This window comes from Loxodonta africana, chromosome 7 (assembly GCF_030014295.1).
Source record: "Loxodonta africana isolate mLoxAfr1 chromosome 7, mLoxAfr1.hap2, whole genome shotgun sequence".
Lineage (NCBI taxonomy): Eukaryota > Metazoa > Chordata > Mammalia > Proboscidea > Elephantidae > Loxodonta > Loxodonta africana.
The window spans coordinates 33,263,225-33,283,810 of NC_087348.1; the positions used below are offsets into that span (position 1 = coordinate 33,263,225).

The 20,586-nt window shown below is 34.6% G+C and overlaps 1 protein-coding gene across 1 annotated transcript; it reads right to left on the minus strand.

Annotated features, from left to right (window-relative positions):
- Positions 1–8,298: 8,298 nt before the first annotated feature.
- LOC135232128 (olfactory receptor 4A47-like) lies at positions 8,299–9,387 on the minus strand. The gene has a single exon (XM_064289430.1). It carries the CDS (start codon positions 9,214–9,216, stop codon positions 8,299–8,301), a length of 918 nt encoding a protein of 305 aa, XP_064145500.1. The 5' UTR covers positions 9,217–9,387.
- Between the last annotated feature and the right edge of the window lie 11,199 nt (positions 9,388–20,586).

Below are 20,586 nucleotides of genomic sequence, written 5' to 3' on the forward strand. Positions count from 1 at the left end.
TTCCCTGTTGTGGGTCAGTGAGTTCTCTGTTGAATACACAGAGATATCAGACCTGGAAAACTTGTCTTTCCAGTAAATCCGCTAAAACAAATGCAGTCAGATCCCTATCAGAAATGCCTTTGCATTATAATATCCACCTTGTTCCCTGTAGGGTCAATCCCACTTTTTTACACCTTGTTGCTCAGCAATCCCCACACCCAGAATGATCTCTGCTGTCCACTGGTCTCCATCATCTTCTCATGATTCTTTCTTTTCTCTACTTCCATTTTTGCAATCTCAGACTGAGTCCTGAGAAAACAAAGGACTGAAGAAATTAAGCCAGCTTTCCCCATAGGAGATATTAAAATGTTTCATAAATTATGAAGCTCTATGTAAAGGTTAAACATTATTATTACATGCAATGATCAAAAACTAATATTAATTGATTGCTTCTTATATTCTTATATTGTAGGCACTGTGCAAATCACTTCACATAGATTATCTGTTTTGATTTTTTTAAAAAACGCTATATATAGTAGGAAACTTATTCCTTCTATTTTACGTATTGAAAACTTGAGACAACTAAAGATTTAGACTTTTACCCCAAGACATGTGGTTAATGAGGAGCAGGTCTGAAGACCTAATTCAAGCCTCTCTAGCCACAAGTCGTTCTTTTGACCTTGATCACTTGATCACTTGTGATTTCTCATGTAAAAACTTACTTTACCTAGGTAGTTAGCATGATCCTTCTTTAATATTTATGTATCAACACGGGCTTTAAGAAGACTCTCAACCTAACTCATGGAGCATAAGATTGTATTCAAAAAACACTTAGGGGTTTGAACTATGCCTATCTCTCTATTTCCTCTGAGAATTTCCCATCTTCCCTTTCAGGAGAATTTAGAATGAGAATTTAGAACTGCTTATATACTTATTTGGGGTCCTGTTGGCACAGTGGTTAAGAGCTACAGCTGTTAACAAAAAGGTTGGCAGTTCAAATCCACCAGCCACTCCTTAGAAACCCTATGGAGCAGTTCTCCTCTGTCCTGTAGGTTTTTATGAGCCAAAATCAACTTGAAGGAAATGGGTATATACTTATTTATTTGAAGTTGGCTAATAACACATTACTACCCTTGTCAACATAGACTTACAGACACAAACTAAAACTCAAAGGATGGAAAAAAATATATCAAGCAAACAACAAGCAAAAAAGTGCAGAGGAGGCAATATTAATTTCTGACAAAATAGACTTTAAAGTAAAATCCACAACAAGGATAAAGAAGGACACTATATAATGATTAAAGGGACAATTTACCAGGAAGATATAACCATATTAAATATTTATGCACCCAATGACAAGGCTGCAAGATACATAAAACAAACTTTAACAGAACTGAAAAGTGAAATAGACACCTCCACAATTATAGTAGGAGACTTCAACATGCCACTTTCGGAGAAGGATAGGACTTCCAGTAAGACGCTCAATAGAGATACAGAAGATCTAATTGCTACAATCAACCAACTTGACCTCATGGACTTATACAGAACACTTTACCCAACAGCTGCAAAGTATACTTTTTTTTCTAGTGCACATAGAACATTCTCTAGAATAGATCACATATTTGGTCATAAAACAAACCTTTGCAGAATCCAAAATATCAAAATATTACAAAGCATCTTCTCAGACCACAAGGCCATAAAAGCAGAAATCAATAACAGAAAAATTAGGGAAAAGAAATCAAATACTTGGAAACTGAACAAGACCCTGCTCAAAAAAGACTGGGTTATAGAAGACATTAAGGAAGGGAATAAAGAAATTCATAGACTGCAACGAGACTGAAAACGCTTCCTATAAAACCTCTGGGACACAGCAAAAGCACTGCTCAGAGGTCAATTTATATCAATAAATGCACACATACATAAAGAAGACAGAGCCAAAATCAGGGAACTGTCCCTACAACTTGAACAAATAGCAAGCAAGCAACAAAAGAATCCATCAGGCACCAGAAGAAAACAAATAATAAAAATTAGAGCAGAATTAAATGAATTAGAGAACAGAAAAACAATTGAAAGAATTAACAAAACCAAAAGCTGATTGTTTGAAAAAATTAACAAAATTGATAAACCTTTGGCTAGACTGACTAAAGAAATACAGGAAAGGAAACAAATAACCCGAATAAAAAAAATGAGATGGGCTATATCAAAACAGACCTAAATGAAATTAGAAGAATCATATCAGATTACTATGAAAAATTGTACTCTAAGAAATTTGAAAACCTAGAAGAAATGGATGAATTCCTAGAAACACACTGCCTACCTAAGCTAACACAAGCAAAAGTATGATGACTAAATAGACCTGTAACAAAAAAAGATATTGAAAAGGTAATCGAAAAAAGCCCAACAACAACAACAAAAAAAACCCTGGCCCGGAGGGCTTCACTGCAGAGTTCTACCAAATTTTCAGAGAGCAGTTAACACCACTGCTACTATTTCAAAGCATAGAAAAGGATGGAATACTACCTAACTCATTCAATGAAGCCAGCATATCCCTGATACCAAAACCAGGTAAAGACACCACAAAAAAGAAAAATACAGACCTATATCCCACATGAACATAGATGCAAAAATCCTCAACAAAATTCTAGCCAATAGAATTCAACAACATATCAAAAAAAGAATCCATCACGACCAAGTGGGATTTATACCAGGTATGCAAGGTTAGTTCAATATTAGAAAAACAATTAATGTGATCCACCAAATAAATAAAACAAAAAAACAAAAAAAACACATGATCTTATCCATTGATGTAGAAAAGGCATTTGACAAAGTCCAACACCCATTCATGATAAAGACTCTCAGCAAAATAGGAATAGAAGGAAAATTCCTCAACATAATAAAGGGCATTTACACTAAGCCAACAGCCAACATCATCTTAAATGGGGAGAGCCTGAAAGCATTTCCCTTGAGAACAAGAACCAGACAAATATGCCCTTTATCACCACTCTTATTCAACATTGTGTTGGAGGTTCTAGCCAGAGCAATTAGGCTAGACAAAGAAGTGAAGGGCATCCAGATTAGTAAGAAAGAAGTAAAATTATTTCTGTTTGCAGACATGATCTTATAATCAGAAAGCTCTAAGAAATCCTCAAGAAAACTACTGAAACTAACAGAAGAGTTCAGCAGAGTTTCAGGTTACAAGATAAACATACAAAAATCAGTTGGTTTCCTCTACACCAACAAAAAGAACATCGAAGTGGAAATCACCAAATCAATACCATTCACAGTAGTCCCCAAGAAGATAGAACACTTAGGAATAAATCTAATCAAAGATGTAAAAGACCTAAGCAAATAAAACTACAAGGTACTACTGCAAGAAACTAAAAGTGACTTACATAAGCGGGAAAACAAACCTTGCTGGTGGATAGGAAGACTTAACATAGTAAAAATGTCTATTATACCAAAAGCCACCTATATATACAATGCACTTCTGATCCAAATTACAACAGCATTTTTTAATCTGATGGGGAAACAAATCACCAGCTTCATATGGAAGGATAAGAAGCCCCGGATAAGTAAAGCATTATTGAAAAAGAAGAAGAAAATGGTAGGCCTCACTCTACCTGATCTTAGAACATATTATAGAGCCACAATAGTCAAAACAGCCTGGTACTGGTACAACAGCACATAGACCAATGGGATAGACTTGAGAACCCAGATATAAATCCATCCACATATGAGCAGCTGATATTTGACAAAGGCCCAGTGTCTGTTAATTGAGGAAAAGATAGTCTTTTTAACAAATGGTGCTGGCATAACTGGATATCTATCTGCAAAAAAATGAAACAGGATCCATACCTCACATCATGCACAAAAACTAACTCCAAAAGGATCAAAGACCTAAACATAAAGTCTAAAATGATAAAGATCATGGAAGAAAAAATAAGGACAACATTAGTAGCCCTAATACAAGGCATAAACAGAATACAAAACATTACTAAAAATGAAGAAGAGGACCAAATAACTGGGAGCTCCTAAAAATCAAACACCTATGCTTACCTAAATAATTCACCAAAAGAGTAAAAAGACCACCTGCAGATTGGGAAAAAATTCTCAGCTCTGATATCTCCAGCCAGCACCTGATCTCTCAAATCTATATGATTCAGCTAAAACTCAACCACAAAAAGACAAACAACCCAATTAAAAATTGGGCAAAGGGTATGAACACGCACTTCACTAAAGAAGATATTCAGGCGGCTAACAGATATATGAGGAAATGTTCTCTATCACTAGCCTTTAGAGAAATGCAAATTAAAACTACAGTGAGATTCCATCTCACTCCAAAAAGGCTGGCATTAATCCAAAAAACAGAAAATAATAAATGTTGGAGAGGCTGTGGAGAAATTGGAACACTTATACACTGCTGGTGGAAATGTAAAATGGTACAACCACTTTGGAAATCTATCTGGCGTTTCCTTAAAAAGCTAGAAATAAAACTACCATATGACCCAGAAATCCCACTCCTCAGAATATATCCTAGAGAAATAAGAGCCTTTATAAGAACAGATATATGCATACCCATGTGTATTGCAGCACTATATACAATAGCAAAAAGATGGAAGCAACCAAAGTGCCCATCAACGGATGAATGGCTAAATAAATTATGGTATATTCACACAATGGGATACTACGCAACAATAAAGAACAGTGAGGAATCTGTGAAACATTTCATAACAAAGAGGAACCTGGAAGGCATTGTGCTGAGTGAAATTAGTCAGAGACAAAAGGACAAATATTGTATAAGACCACTATTATAAGATCTTGAGAAATAGTTTAAACTGAGAAGAACACATTCTTTTGTGGTTACAAAAGTGGGGAGGGATTGAAGGTGGGAGAGGGTTATTTACTGATTAGATAGTAGATAAGAACTACTTTAAGTGAAGGGAAGGACAACACTCAATACAGGGAGGTCAGCACAACTGGACTCTACCAAAAGCAAAGAAGTTTCCTGAATAAACTGAATGCTTCGAAGGTCAGCAGAGCAGGGGTGAGGGTTTGGGAACTATAGCTTCAGGGGAGATCTAAGTGAATTGGCAAAATAAATTCTATTAAGAAAACATTCTGCATCCCACTTTGAAGAGTGGCATCTGGGGTCATAAACGCTAGCAAGCGGCCATCTAAGATGCATCAATGAGTCTCATCCCACCTGGATCAAAGGAGAATGAAGAACACCAAGGTCACAAGGTAATTATGAGCCCAAGAGACAGAAAGGGCTACATGAACTAGAGACTACATCATCCTGAGACCAGAAGAACTAGATGGTGCCCGGCCTCAACCGATGACTGCCCTGACAGGGAACACAACAGAGAACCCCTGAGGGAGCAGGAGATCAGTGGGATGCAGACTGCAAATTCTCATAAAAAGACTAGACTTAATGATCTGACTAAGACTAGAAGAATCCCGGCGGTCGTTGTCCCCAAACCTGTTGGCCCAGGACAGGAACCACTCCCTATGCCAACTCATCAGACATGGATTGGACTGGACAACGGGTTTGAGAGAGATGCTGATGAGGCATGAGCTACTTGCTTCAGGTGGACACTTGAGACTGTGTTGGCATCTCGTGTCTGGAGGGGAGATGTGATAGTAGAGGGGGTTAGAAACTGTCAAAATGGTCACAAAAGGAGAGACTGGAAGGAGGGAGCAGGCTGACTCATTAGGGGTAGAGTAAGTGGGAGTATGTAGTAAGGTATATATAAGTTCACACGTGAGAGACTGACTTGATTTGTAAACTGTCACTTAAAGCACAATAAAAATTATTTAAAAAAATATTTGATTACTGAAATAGTGTGTGTTAGTGGCAGAGAAATAAACCAAAAAAAAGTAGAAGAAAAGATTTTTTTTTTTATGTATAAAATGACATATTAACAGAAAAAAAATTAAATTGGTACTTCAAATAATTAATAATCTATGCTGGCAGAATATTTTACTGATTTGTAGAAAATAGGTTTAGATAGTCTCTCACCACAAAAAAAAAATCTAGATGGGTTGAAGACAGGATTATTTTAAAAGTTGTTTACAAAACAAAAAAAGATTAAAAAGTATAAAGTCAATGAAAGGAAATGGAATTGTCCAAGTATATGTAAATGAAGAAAACAAAAAGTAAAATATTTTTAAATATAACATCTGTATGTAAAAACAATCATAATTACAATATGAAAAACATGTAAGGTAAACATTTGTAGCAAATATCAAAGAAAATTGGTACACATATTTAATATATAAAAAATTCATCAAAATTCATCAGTAAAATTCTGACTCCAATAGACTGAGAATTCAAAAATACAAATCATTTACAAAGGTTTCTGGGGTCAATTCTACATCCCACATGTTGCACAAAAAAGAGAGGGCACAAAAATAATTAATTTTCCACCATCAGGTAACTTAAAAATCAGTGAACATAAATAGACAATTAATTAGAATTTTTATCTTGTCGCTTGATATAACTATGCACATTTGAAAAAGCCAAAAGTGGAGGATTTAGTTATGCTAACTCAGACCAACCAAATGTTTGCTGTTATTTGATGAACAATGTTATGCTTAGGAAGGGTTGAGATGGTGGTATAAGAAATAGCCATGTAATAACACTGGAGATAAATACCAGGATACAAAGCCATGCATGCAGTGTGCTTTACCAGTGAAATGGACCGAATCCTGCATTGCATTAAGCCAAAACCAAACCCACTGCTGCTGAGTCCATTCCGAATCATAGCAACCCTATAGGACAGAGTAGAACTGCCCCATAGAGTTTCCAAAGAGCACCTGCTGGATTCGAACAGCGGACCTCTTGGTTAGCAGCTGTAGCACTTAACCACTACACCACCAGGGTTTCCCATTGCATTAGATCATCATAAAACAAGACTAAATAAGAGAGGCAGGGACCACGAGTGCCTTTGACCACAAGTTTCCTACAATCACCGGGGCAAATAATATTTTAAGCCTGATTCAAAAGAAAAATGTTCACAAAGATGTAATGAATGAGGCCTCTATCAAATAAAACAATCTATTCTGATCTCTTTCTTACCTAATAATCTGCATTCCCCTAGGAAGAGACGTGAGGATGGAAACAACATGAATGGTCAGCATCATTCTTGAAATGAAATCATGCAAAATAATCCATTGTCAAGTTCTGGAATGTATACTTGAAGCTCATTGGTTATGGATTTTGCTAATTTTCCGTGAGTATGGCAGGGTCTAGGTCCTTTTGGAAACACTGGTGGCGTAGTGGTTAACAGCCACAGCTGCTAACCAAAAGGTAGGCAGTTTGATTCAATGAAGCAGTCCTTGGAAACCCTATGGGGCAACCCTACTCTGTCCTACAGGGTTGCTATGAGTTAAAATCAACTAGAGAGCAATGGGTTTGTTTGTTTGTTTTCCTTTAGGACCTTTTAGAAGGCCATGAAACACTATGAGCAAGAAGGAGATGGGATATTGAAAAATAGCAAAGCCTTCATTAAGTGTTTTAAACGACTTTAGAAGACGAATTCATCATCTTTATGCAAATATAACACCAAAGCTGCTCCATTTGAGGAGATAAGATGATTTCCCATTTGGGAAAATAAGATTCAATTTTCTGCCTGTCTTCCTTGCTCATTCACATTCTTTTTGTATGTTTAGCTTCCTTATCAACGGCAGTAGGTTTAGTGGGTGGAGCCTCCTTATAATTAATTTAGAGTTCTGAAGCATTCTTATAAACTTTAACATGCTAACCAGTATAAGCAAGCACTATATTTAAAACATCTTGCAGATAAAAAAATAAATACATAAATTTCTAAGTAATATGTTCTATCTCGTTTTGGGGTGGAAGGAACAATTTTGTATGTTATATCTCAAAATGTATTTTTCTGAAATTGTCAATGAGCACTATGAATTGTGAAAAAAGGTTTAGATTTATTTAAGAGACGTGGGAGAACCTTCCATCAACTAAAACAGATTTCTGGCATTAGATTTAGTGTAAGTCATCACACATAATGTAAATCCATAGACTCAACAGAACTATTCTACATAAAAAAAAAGTACGTATATTTTCTTAGGAAATAAAAATCTTAAAAATATATTTTCAACAAAATTAATCCTTGGAGGTATCCTAATAAATGTTTTCCATCATGCACAATCATGTTGACTGGAGGAAATATTTACTATAATTAAATAATTACACACATCTTCCCTGGAATTGACTGGATAGCAGTGGATTTCAGTTTTTTCTTTTATTTTCCTGGAAGAGAAAACCTTTATTCAAAGTAGATGATGCATTTGCCTGTTGCCTCATTTTCTTTTTCTGATACAAAGCTTCTTCATGGCATTTTTCATCTCTGAATTTCTCAAAGTATAGATTAAGGGATTAAACATAGGTGTGAAAACAGTGCAAAATACTGTCACGAATTTATCAATGGGTAAGGTGGAAGGAGGTTTCACATACAGAAAAACACAAGGGACAAAGAAGAGGACCACCACGGTGACGTGGGAGCCACAGGTGGATAAAGCTTTGTGCCTCCCTTCCTGTCTAAGATTCTTCAGGGAGTGCATAATGACTCCATAGGAGATGAATAACAGCATAAAGATGACCACACATATTACCCCATCATTGGCAATCACAGTGAGACCAATGACATAGGTGTCAGTGCAGGCAAGTTTTAATAATGGGTACATGTCACAGCAAAAGTGGTCAATAACATTGGGACCACAGAAGAGAAGATTGTAAACAAAGAGAAGGTGAGCTATACCATGCACAAAACCTCCAACCCAGGTCACCAGCAGCAGCAGAACACGCACCTGTTGGTTCATGATCATAATATAATGCAGGGGTCTACATATAGCCACGTAGCGATCATAGGCCATGACCACCAGAAGTAAAATCTCAGAACCACCAAATAAGTGTTCTGCAAAAAGCTGGGTCAGGCAAGCTTGGAAAGAGATGGTTTTCTTCTCATAGAGTAAGTCTATAATCATATTTGGGGTAACCGCAGTAGAATAAACAGCATCCATAAATGATAAGTAGCCAAGAAAGAAGTACATAGGAGCATCCAGCGTTGGGCTGACCACCACAGTTATGACAATGAGGAGGTTGCCCACCATTGTCACAATGTAGATGAGCAAGAACACAAAAAATAATACCTTCTGACCCTGGAGACTCTGAGTGAGCCCCAAGAGGACAAACTCAGTCACGTTGCTCTGTTGTTCCATACGTTCTTCTGTGTGTCCTTATTTTAGACGTCAGGACAAATTTACCTGTAAATGTAATAGCAACTAGTGACTTTATGAAATCTCCAGATAAATTGTTTATTCATTCAACAAATAGGCATTATGATTTATTATGTTTCAGCACTATATAATTTTTTAGGAATATAAGGCTGATTAAAATATGGTCCATAACCGCAGTGATCTTATCAAATAACAAAGATAAACAAGTAATTAGAAACATACGGGAAAACAGCAGATTATGAAATAAATAGGTTTAACACACTAACTTGCCACATCTGGTAGAAAATAAAATTGGGTGTATATACTCAATACTATTTATAAAAATAAAATGCAAATAAAGTTTTAGGACAAAAATAAAGGAAGATTTACTTAATATTCACTTTCATGTTAGTAAATGAGATTTTTTTTTTCCTGTATTGTAGGAATGGCAGAATCTTTTTAACTAATAACTGAAATCCACAATGGACATATTTCACAATTTTAAAAATACTTATAACAAGTACTGTTGAGCAACAAAGAAATAAGCATGAAATTATGTATAATACTATTATAAAACAAAATAATTATGTGAGCATGAATAAAACATGGAAAGATTAAATTTTTGTTGAAAACCATTTACTTTTTGCTGGTGATGTGTGTGCAGGAGTGAAAAAGATTGAAGAGATTCCAAGGAAAAAATGAAAAAGAACATGGCACACACACACACACACACACACACACACACAAACTATATCATAAATATCTTCAATATTAACCAACCCTGGTTTCTCTTAAAATAATCCTAGTAATGATATCCAGTTACTCTTGAAGCCCTTATTGACATTTGCTTCAATATCTGACATCACAATTCTTCTGGACCTCTTCACAATGCATGAATTTTCTGTTTCCATGACCAAACCCTCTGTGTTCACTAGATCCCATCTCTTTATCACTCTTAAAATAGCCCTCCTGTAATTGTCTCTTCCATTTTCTACAGTAACAATTTTCCTCTCTATATTTAAACAGTGTAGTATCTCCATTGTTTAAATAATTAATCCATCTACTCCACATCTATTTCAAGCAAGCAACCCAATTGTGTTCTTCATTGTAAAAACACTATTTGCTAAGCCTACTGATCAATTTCAGTCCTCTTCTTACCCAATCTATCACTCCCATGAATTGAAGGAATAACCTGCTTGCATAAGTATCATCTTAGGTCCTTGAAAGCCACTCATGCAAGGTTTAAAGATTTACATTATAATCTAATTATTAACAGATTACAGAGCACTTCCGTTGATCCTATATGAGCTTTACAAATCTCTGCCTATTAGAATAACCCCCAAATACCCTTACATTAGTTTCTAAGAATACTGAAGTAAGAGGAGGTAAATGTATTTTAGGTCTTTCCACTATGAAAGTATCCAAAAGGGTATTTCAGAATTAAGTCAATCCCCATATTTTTATCGACCACAAAGGTTCTCTAACATGGCTCATTATCAGAATCACTCAGGAGAACTTTTAAAAGACTATGACTTTTCAAATCACAGTACCAATGTACCCTTGCATAATATAAACCGTAATGAAGACTCTTATGTGTACAAACACTTCCTGGTTACCTACATAATGAAACAGTCATTCATTCTAAGTTCTGAATTGTGGTTCCTTCTCCCTTGTCCTAAAAGATAACAGCCTCATACACTGATGCCGTCTCTGTGAACACAGAGAGTAAGATAGTACATGCACCATTACCAGAACTGGAAGTGTTTCTCTGTGACCAAACTTTCCAAGTTTCAGGAAGTCTGTCTCAATCTTTCATAAAACTGTTACCTTTTAAATTATTGGGACTTCTAACTCAAATATCAAAAATGTCTTCTAACCAAAAGAAGTCTGAATCTTCATTACAAGCAGAGGGAGCCAAAGACCTCAACACTGGGATAATTTGTTCTAAAAAATCAAATGTTAAATAAGTTGTATGAGGTTAAAAAATTAAATAAAAAGTCAATTTTGTGGGAGAGAGAAGAGTGAATAGAAAAATATTTTACATTTTGTGGTTTAGATGTGAAATAGCCCTTACAACATTTTGATTCTCAATCTGTTATATTGATCTGACTTCTTACAACAAAGTCAAACTTTGGTTTTCTGAAGGATGGAGAATAATTTCATTTTCATATGTCATTATGCTTTGGGTCCAACATTTCAATTCCTGAAAAAACTAGTCATGTAAACACTCACATAGGCAAGTACTCTCTGTGGTAACATAAGAATCTTTGGCATTTTATTTACAGTTGAACTACAAAAAATATTTTTGATTCATTTAATAGATGCATCTTAAATAGTGATTCTTCCGTCATTAAATTCATTGTGACCTTAATCATAATTCTGAGAGTAGGTTCTGCATCTCCAGAGATGTTGCAAGGATAATCAACCCATGTAAAATAGAATTTACAGGACCAGGTACTCAGGGGAGAAAAATCACAAAAATATAACCTGAGGTCAAATCATCCCAAGGGAAGAGTCCAGATTGGGAAGAACTTAAATATGTAACAATTCTCCTTTTTAAATCATGATCTCGAAAATAGGCAAGCCTTTTGAAAGTGTACTTTTAAGTTATATCTTTGCAGATGATATCTGAACTCACTACCACTGGACGAAGACTATTGATTTCAGAACAAATCATTGAAAATTCAATTCAAATATATGTAACGCAGGATTCTCACTTATTATGGATTGAGTTGTGTCCCTCAGAAACAAAAGTTGAAGTGCAAACCCCTATACTTGTGAATGTGACTCTTTTTTGTAAATAGGGTCTATGAAAATGTTATTAGTTAGATTAATAAGAGATTTTACTGGAGTAGGGTGGGTCACACTGGTGATTTTATAAAAGAGAAGGTACATAGAGACAAAGAGAGAAAGATGAAGGACTCCATGTGATGCTGCAGTAGCAACTCAGGAATTCTTGGAGCTACTAGGAACTAGGTTAGAGGAGTAGAACAGACCTCCATCAAAGCCTCAGAAGGAATCAACACAGTTGACACCCTGATGCTGAACCTCCACCTCCAGAACTGAGACTAACTTTCTGTTGTTTAAAGCCACCTATTTTGCAGAATTTTGTTATGGTGGCCCTAGGAAACTAATATATCACACTAGCAGTAACAGTTTTGAGTTTGTCACGGTAAGAGTTTCAGACAGGCAAATTGGTAAAATCTGTATTAAACAATAAATAAAGGAAGTAAAAAAAAATTAAAGGAATAGCTTGCAAATCTAGGATTCTTAGTGTTAGACCTTATATTTCCAGGGAAATCAGTAGTCCCAGATTTAAAAAAAAATTAAATTTCCCAGCATTCTTTGAAAACTAAGGTAGCGTAAGATACAAGTTAAGTCATTAAATGAGACATGCAGGAAGTGAAATGATCAAATTCGAAGCCAAACTCCCTTTTACCCTTCCACCTTGATGCTTCTCTAGATCTCAGACAAATTGTTCAGAGCTCCAGCAACCATCCTGTGACCACAATCATGCCAAAGAATGGAAGTTAAGAGAATGGGAGGTGAGAGTCCTTCTACACTGCTCTTTTTCAAGATCGCTTAGGCAACTAAGAGCCCTTGGCAGTTTCACGCACCTTTGAGGATTAATTTTTCCATTTCTGGAAAGAAGACTGTTGAAACTTTGAGGGGGATTTTCTTGAATTTATAAGCTGTTTTAGGTAGTATTAACATCTTGGCAATACTGAGTCTTCCAATCCACGAGCATGAAATGCCCTTCCATTTATTTAAGTCGTCTTTAATCCATTTTAGTACTCTTTTACACTTTCTCTGTACAAGTCTTTCTAAAATTATTCCTAGTGATTATATTCTTTTAGATGATATTGTAAAAGGGAATTTTTTTCTTTGTTTCCTCTTTAGTATGTTCATTGCTGATGAAGAAAAACCCAACTTACATGCATAAGCACCAGAAAATCTTTCCCAGGGATACTCTTAAAGTTTAAATCTTAAACTAAAGCTAATCCCTGATGTCTTCTTTGAACAAAAAAAAAAATACATTATTTTCATTAGTAAATTACATCTGCTTTGAGCATTGTGCGCTTTTAAAGAATGATCTATGTGAGATCAAATTTACAAATGGCAACTCAAAACATTGAATGGGAAACTTAGGCAGCAGTTAGTTTAAAATAATGGTAGTAGAATAATGAGGAAATGGTAACTAGCAAGTATGGTAGCACAATTTGAATAATGTAACCGATGTCACTGAAATGTGTAAGTAGAAATTATTAAAATGATGTATCTTTGGCTCAGTAAACTTTCTCCAAAATAAAGAAATTAAGAAAAATAAAATAACATGGAAGTCAAGAGTTAATAATTGCTGAGTAGAAGAATTCAGTGTCCATAAGCAACCTACTCTCTACTTCTTTTGTAAACAGAAAATCAAAACTCTACCTTGTTAAGGTCACAGTTCTTTTAGATCTTTCTTACTAGCGGCCCCCAAATCATCTTAATTACACTTCAGAATGTATGGTGAAGGATTCTGTGGCATGTCCTAGTTCTCCTTCAGGCTGCTCAGTCTTGATAGAAATGAAAATTGTTGCATACATCTATGATTCCCCACTATCTAATTTCCTTGTATAATCAATCCTATTGTCAAAAATCATGAGTGTGTCTATTTACAAGTTAAAACACGTAGCTTAATTTTTTTAAACATTTCATACAATTTTATTAGCCAATATCCATAAAAGAGTGCTTAAATTGACAATTACCTACATTTCATGCTGAAGAAATTTTTAGAAATAAATATTTCTAGATTGGAATATAATTATAGATATAAATTCATTTTAAGGAAATGATAAAATCACTGCAATTTATACTACAAAAAGAATTTGTATACAATTATTTGTTAACATTAAATCAGATTATAAAACTCAACCCAAAATTCCTATAATAATTCTAAAATGAGAAGTTATAGTTTATACAATAAAATGTTGGGTAATGATCATCTGACTTAAAGCTTTATATTAAACCAATAAAGACAGAAGTAAAGTGACGGTATGGCAATAGAGAAGAGAAAGAAAATGTGGGACTGTTCTATTTATCACAAAGTCCTCATGGAACATTCCCCCCAAATAGACAATATCCTAGCACAAAACAAGCTGCAATACATTTCAGAGGACTTATACAGAAATATGTGTGATAATATTAACATTCAACTAGGAAACTTGATTAAACAAGTAACTATACACTCCCCAACTATTTAAAAATTAAAAAACACAGTTTTTAATAAGCTATGGATCAAAGAAAAAGTCACAATGAAAATTAGAATGTATTGTGTGCATTATTATAAAAAATACTAAAATTTGTTGTATGCAGCTTACTTAGATAGTGCATAAAGAGAAATGTATACCTTAAATTGCAAATATTAGAAAATAGGAAAGATTATTTAAAAAATGAACTAGCTTCTATCTCAAGAATCTAGAAAGGAAAGAGCAAAATAAACCCCAAGAATATTGTAGAATTGAAACAGTAAATATAAAAAAGAAATCATAAACATAGAAATTAATTTAAAATAGAGAAAATACATAAAACTAGGAGTTGGTTTTTGACAACACTAATAAAATGGATAACTATCTAGCAAAATGAATTAAAAAAAAAAGAGGAAAAACAAACCGAGATCTGGTAGAGAAGAAAGTGTCATCACTGCTGATTCTGTATATTCTAAAGGATAATAAAAGGATATTCTAAATAAATACATGCCAATATTTTTCTCAACTGAGAAGACGTGGAGGAAGCCTTTGAAAAATGCAACTTTCTGAACACACACACACAAAATTAAAAATCATAATAACATGATACCTGTTAAATGATGCTTTAATTTCTCCCCCCTCCCCCCCCCAAAAACAGATCCATTCACATATACCTTTATCAATGAATTCTACTCATCATTTCAGCAAAAAATCCTTTTGGGACAAAAGAAAATTAAAATATTTTCAAACTCACTTTCTACACACAGCATAACTCAAGCAAAGATAAAAAAGGGGTTACAAAATTTTGTAAAAATTCATCAAAATAGCCTCAAAATCTCTCAAGTATTATTTACCAATTCAAATACAGCCATATATTTTAAAAATCTAACATGACAAAGTAGGTTTTATTTTAAGAATAAAACCTGGCCTTAATATTTGAAATAAATTGATGTTAGTCCACTGACTACAGGAAGCACCATAGTCTTTCGCTTGCCAGTCTTTTGAAAAGTAGTGTCTATTTTGATAATCTTGCGTTCCCTCCCATTGTATGTTGTGTGTGTGAAAGAGAGAACATGACTCCAGTTCATATATCTTTAAATACAGAGAAACAATAATTTAGGAGCTGTACGAAATGAACTGTACCCAAGGAGTCTCACCCATACCTGATATTGATTTAGAAATTGAGGTCCTGAACTTCAAGCTGAGGCAATGATGAGATAAGATGTTGGTGAAGAGGAAGAGTGTACCTTGCCAGTGTATGATTGTTATCGTGACCTTAGGCAAACTGGTACAAATTGTATTTCTAAAGGTGGACACAACTCTTCTATCTTATGCTTTTCTACATGTTACGTTAAAACCACCCAAAGATATGGTGTGAGTTTCTTCACCCTTATCAACCTGGACAAATATATGGTTGCCTTGGTCTCTAGAATACGACAGAATGTTGAGCCAATTGTGAGGATAGCCCTTAACTAGCCTGGCAGCTTCTACCTGCTCCCTCTGAGAGGCATGAGTGGTCATTTTAGAAGTCTAATAAGCTCGCTGGAGAAATCTTCTCTACATAGGTCTACATGGACTGTAAAACAAATGTAATTAACACTCTGTTACACTGTTGCACAATTACACAGTTGAACAAAATTGAACACAGAGTCAAGAAATAGAACCATACATATATACACGTGAAATTTCAACAAAGTTTCATTAAATTCAATAGGTAAGTGAAAGAGTTTTAAGGAATGGGTATTCAAACAACTGGATACCCATATTAAAAAATGAATCATGTGACTCCAGCCTACATTACATCCTAGACAGATGCACCATGCCATCTCTCTGCAGCAAAGACCCCAAAAAATAAGTAAAAGAGATACAAACATCAATCCTAGAACTTTAAGCATCAAATGAAGGGATGAGGAACTAGGTCAAATAGTGAATGAAAGAAGATATTGATAGAAAGCAGAGAACTAGGAGAGACATGAAGTAGAGGTCCCTGTCAACTATTATGAACCAGCCAACAATGACCCCAGACAGGGAAGATGGGAATCAACTTCAAAGTGCTCACAACATGATACAGAACACTTCATAATCAGAAAACAAGCTTTTTCACACCTCACCCTTCAATACATATGCCACTTTCTCCCCTTTATCTTGGACCCCCTCCCTGCTGCCAAGACTAGAGCATCCCCAACACTCAGGCATACCTCCACCCCAGACTCCCATTGCACGTGCCTTTCCACCATTCTACCAACAGCTGAATGGTGGGCAGTGAACCTGTACCACCACCCATCTGACACCCTGTTCCATATGGTGAGGGACTGTGAATGCTCCCACACCTCTGGACCAACATCAGAAAGTAAATATCACCCACCCAAGCCACCTTCACCCACCTCACCAAAACAGTGTAGAAAGAAGTGGCCTTACCCTGACTGCTGCTGCTCTGCCCACCGGACAAGGTGGTGAGAACTATTGTGTCCACAACAAGCAAGCAGCAAGCAAGCCCAGCCTACCCACCCTGACATCAAAAGAAAAGAGAAAAACAGGATGCAACAAACAAATATACAATCAATAAACAAAGAAAATAAGACCTTAATGTCTTAGAAACTTGTTCTAGTTGGTTCCAGAAAGTGACCAAAATAAAGAATCAGATAAACTTCTGGTAGAAGGAAAGGCAGTGGAACTACCTGATAATACAAAATACTAATATTTAGAGCTCTCCAAGACATTAGGAAAGAGATAAAGAAACACAGAAAAAAAAACACAAGGAAAAAATACACAAAATTATGAAAAAAAATATAGATGAAAGCAACAAAAACAAAGACGAAAAAAAAGGAACATAGACAAAAATATAGAAGAATTCAGGAAAATAATACAAGAACAAATCTACACAATAAATAAAGAATTAGAAATCATGCAAAAAAGGTAACTAGAAACCAAAAAGATAACAAAATTTCAGAAATAGACAACTCAATAGAAGGCTTTAGAAGCACAACTGAAACAATGGAAGACAGAATCAGTGATATTGAAGGAAAATATATGGACACCACTTTGAGGAAAAATTAGAGAAGACAATTAACAAAAATTAAGAATTATGTGGGATACAATTAAGAGCAAAATTTGCACATGATTGGAGTTCCAGAGCAGGGGAAGAAAGTGGAAAAAACAGAGAAGATTGCTGAAGATGTGCTGACAGAAAACTTCCAAAATAGCATGAAAGAAGAAAAACTGACCATCCAGTAAGTTCAAAAATCACATATAGGATGGACTCCAAAAGAAATTACCATCATATATCATAACTACACTTTCCAAAACCAAAGAAAAATAAAGAAAACTGAGAGCAGCTCTAGAAAAACAAAGTCACTTACAAAGAGGAAAAATAAGATTAAACTCTGATTACTCGGCAAAAACAATGCAGGCAAGAAGGTGATGGGATGACATATAAAAAACCTCAAATTAATAAAATTGCCAACCAAGAGTAATATATCTTGCAAAACTCTCCAATAAAATAGCAAAATTAGCACTTATCCAGATAAACACAAATGAAGGGAATTCTAAAAAACCAAACCAAACTTACAGGAAATATAAAGGGAGACCTTCTGTTATAGGACTAACATCAGACAACAACCGCAGTCTAGGACAAAGGTAAGCATCAGCCAGATACCAACCTAGGCAAAGAACTCTCAATAATAAAAGAAAGCTAACTCAGAAAGGAAAACAGAAACATCAATCAATAAATGATGGCAATGCCAAAACAATAAAAAGGAGAATAAATGGGTAGGTATAGAACTTTCAGATGGAGAGGCAGTCAAGGCAATATCAAGTAATAAATGACTGACTCAAACATAGGAAGATAAGGGTAAATTTCAAGGAAACCATAAAGAAAGTTAACAAACCTAACTATCCAAAAAAAAAAAAAAAGAAAAAAAACACACAAAGACTCAGTAAACACAAAATTTATAGTAATGAAAGAGAAGAAAAGAAAAACCACAAACAAAAGGAACTCAGCATGGGAAAGTAAGAGAAAAAAGAAAATGTCAGCACCACAGAACAAAAGCACAGTATGACAGCAATAAACTCATACCCATCTAACAATAATTACACTGAATATAAACAGCTTAAATGCACCCATAAAGAGACAGAGAGTGGCAGAATGACTTAAAAAAAAATAATTCATCAATATGCTATCTACAAGAGACATATCATTAACAAAAAGACATAAAAATACTAAAAATTAAAAGACAAAAAAAAATCAAGCAAACAGTAACCAAAAAAGAGTAGGAGTGGAAATATTGTTCTCAGATAAAATAGACTTTGAGGTAAAATAGAACATAAAGACAAGGAAGGACAGTATATAAAGATTAAAATGACAATCATATATCTATACATTCAATGACAGGGTTCCAAAATACATAAAACAAACTCTAAGATCATGGAGAAGAGAAATACTCAGTTCCACAATAATAACAGAAGATTTCAACACATCACTGTAAAAAGGACAGAACATCTAGAAAGAAATACAGCAAAAATGCAGAACATATAAAGGCCATGATCAGCCAGCTCTACCTCATAGAATTTTATAGAACACGCCAGCAAACAACAGCAAAGTGTGAATTTTTCTCAATGCACATGAAACATTCTCCAGAATAGACCACATTTTAGGGACAAAACAACTCTCAATAAAATCAAAAACATTAAAATAATACAAAACGTTCTCTCTAATCACACCACCATAAAAGTAGAAATCAACACCAAAAGAACAAGGGAAAAATCAAACACATGAAACCTGAATAACATCTTACTTAAAAACCACTGGCTAATAGAAGAAATCAAAGAGGGAATCAAAAAAATTCCTGGAATCAAATGAGAATGTGAACATATCATATCAAAGGTCTTGAGAAACAGCAAAGGCAGTGTTCAGAGGTCAATTTATAGCAGTAAATGCACACATCAAAATAGAAGAAAATATCAAAAGAAAAATGTTATCTCTACAACTACAACAAATAGAGAATAGCAAAAAGAGGCCACAGTCAACAGAAGAAAGGAAGTAATAAAGATTAGAGCAGAAATAAATGAAATATCAGAAAAAAAAACAATATAAAGAATCAACAAGACCAAAACTTTGTTCTTTGAAAAGACCAAACAATTCTGCAAACCATCGGACAAGCTGACGAAAGAAAAAAAAGGAGAGGAAAAAAATAACCCAAATAAAATGAGAAGAGAGACATTACAACAAACCTGTCTAAAATAAAAAAGATCATAATAGAATACTATGAAAAATTGTACTCCAACAAATTCAAGAAACTAGAGGAAATAGTTAAGTTTCTAGAAACACCCTACCTAACTAAATGAACAAAAACTGAGATAGAAAATCTGAAAAATGCATAACAAGAGAAGAGATAGAATGGGGTAAAAAAAAAAAAAAAGAACTGCCAACAAATAAAAGCCCTGGCCTGAATGGCTTCACTGGATAATACTACCAAATATTCGAGAAGAGCTCACACCAGCACTATTCAAACTATTTCAGAGCAAAGAAATGAAGGAAATCCCCTAAATTCATTCTATAAAGTCAGTAAAACCCTGGTACCAAAGCCAGGAAAAAACATAAATTTAAAAAATAAAAGTACAGACTAAATTTTATCTCTCATGGACATAAATGCGAAAATGCACAGCAAAATTCTTGCCTATAGAATTCAGCATCGTATTAAAAAAGTAATACACCACTACCAAGTGGGATTCATACCAGGTGTATAAAGATGGTTCAACATTAGAAAATCAATCAACATAATCCATCATACAAAAAGAATGAAAGAAAATAATCACATAATAAAACAATTGACATTTGATAAAGCCCAACACATTCCTGATTTAAAGAAAACCCTGAATAATATAGGAATAGTAGAGAAATTTAAGGAACATTTATACAAAACCAAAAGCCAGCATCATTCTCAATGGATAGAGGTTGAAAGCATTCCCCCTGAGAACAGGAACAAGACATAGAGGCCCTTTATCACCACTCCTATTTTTTATTTAACCTAGTGCTGGAAGTCCTAGCTGGAGCAATAAGGCAAGAAAAATAAATAATGGCATCCAACTTTAAAAAGAATTGTTAAAACTATCCATATACAGAGATGATATGATCCTACACATAGAC

What these genes read in the sequence shown, in the direction of transcription:
- LOC135232128 (XM_064289430.1), bottom strand. Translation starts at nt 9,216, where the DNA reads ATGGAACAACAGAGCAACGTGACTGAGTTTGTCCTCTTGGGGCTCACT.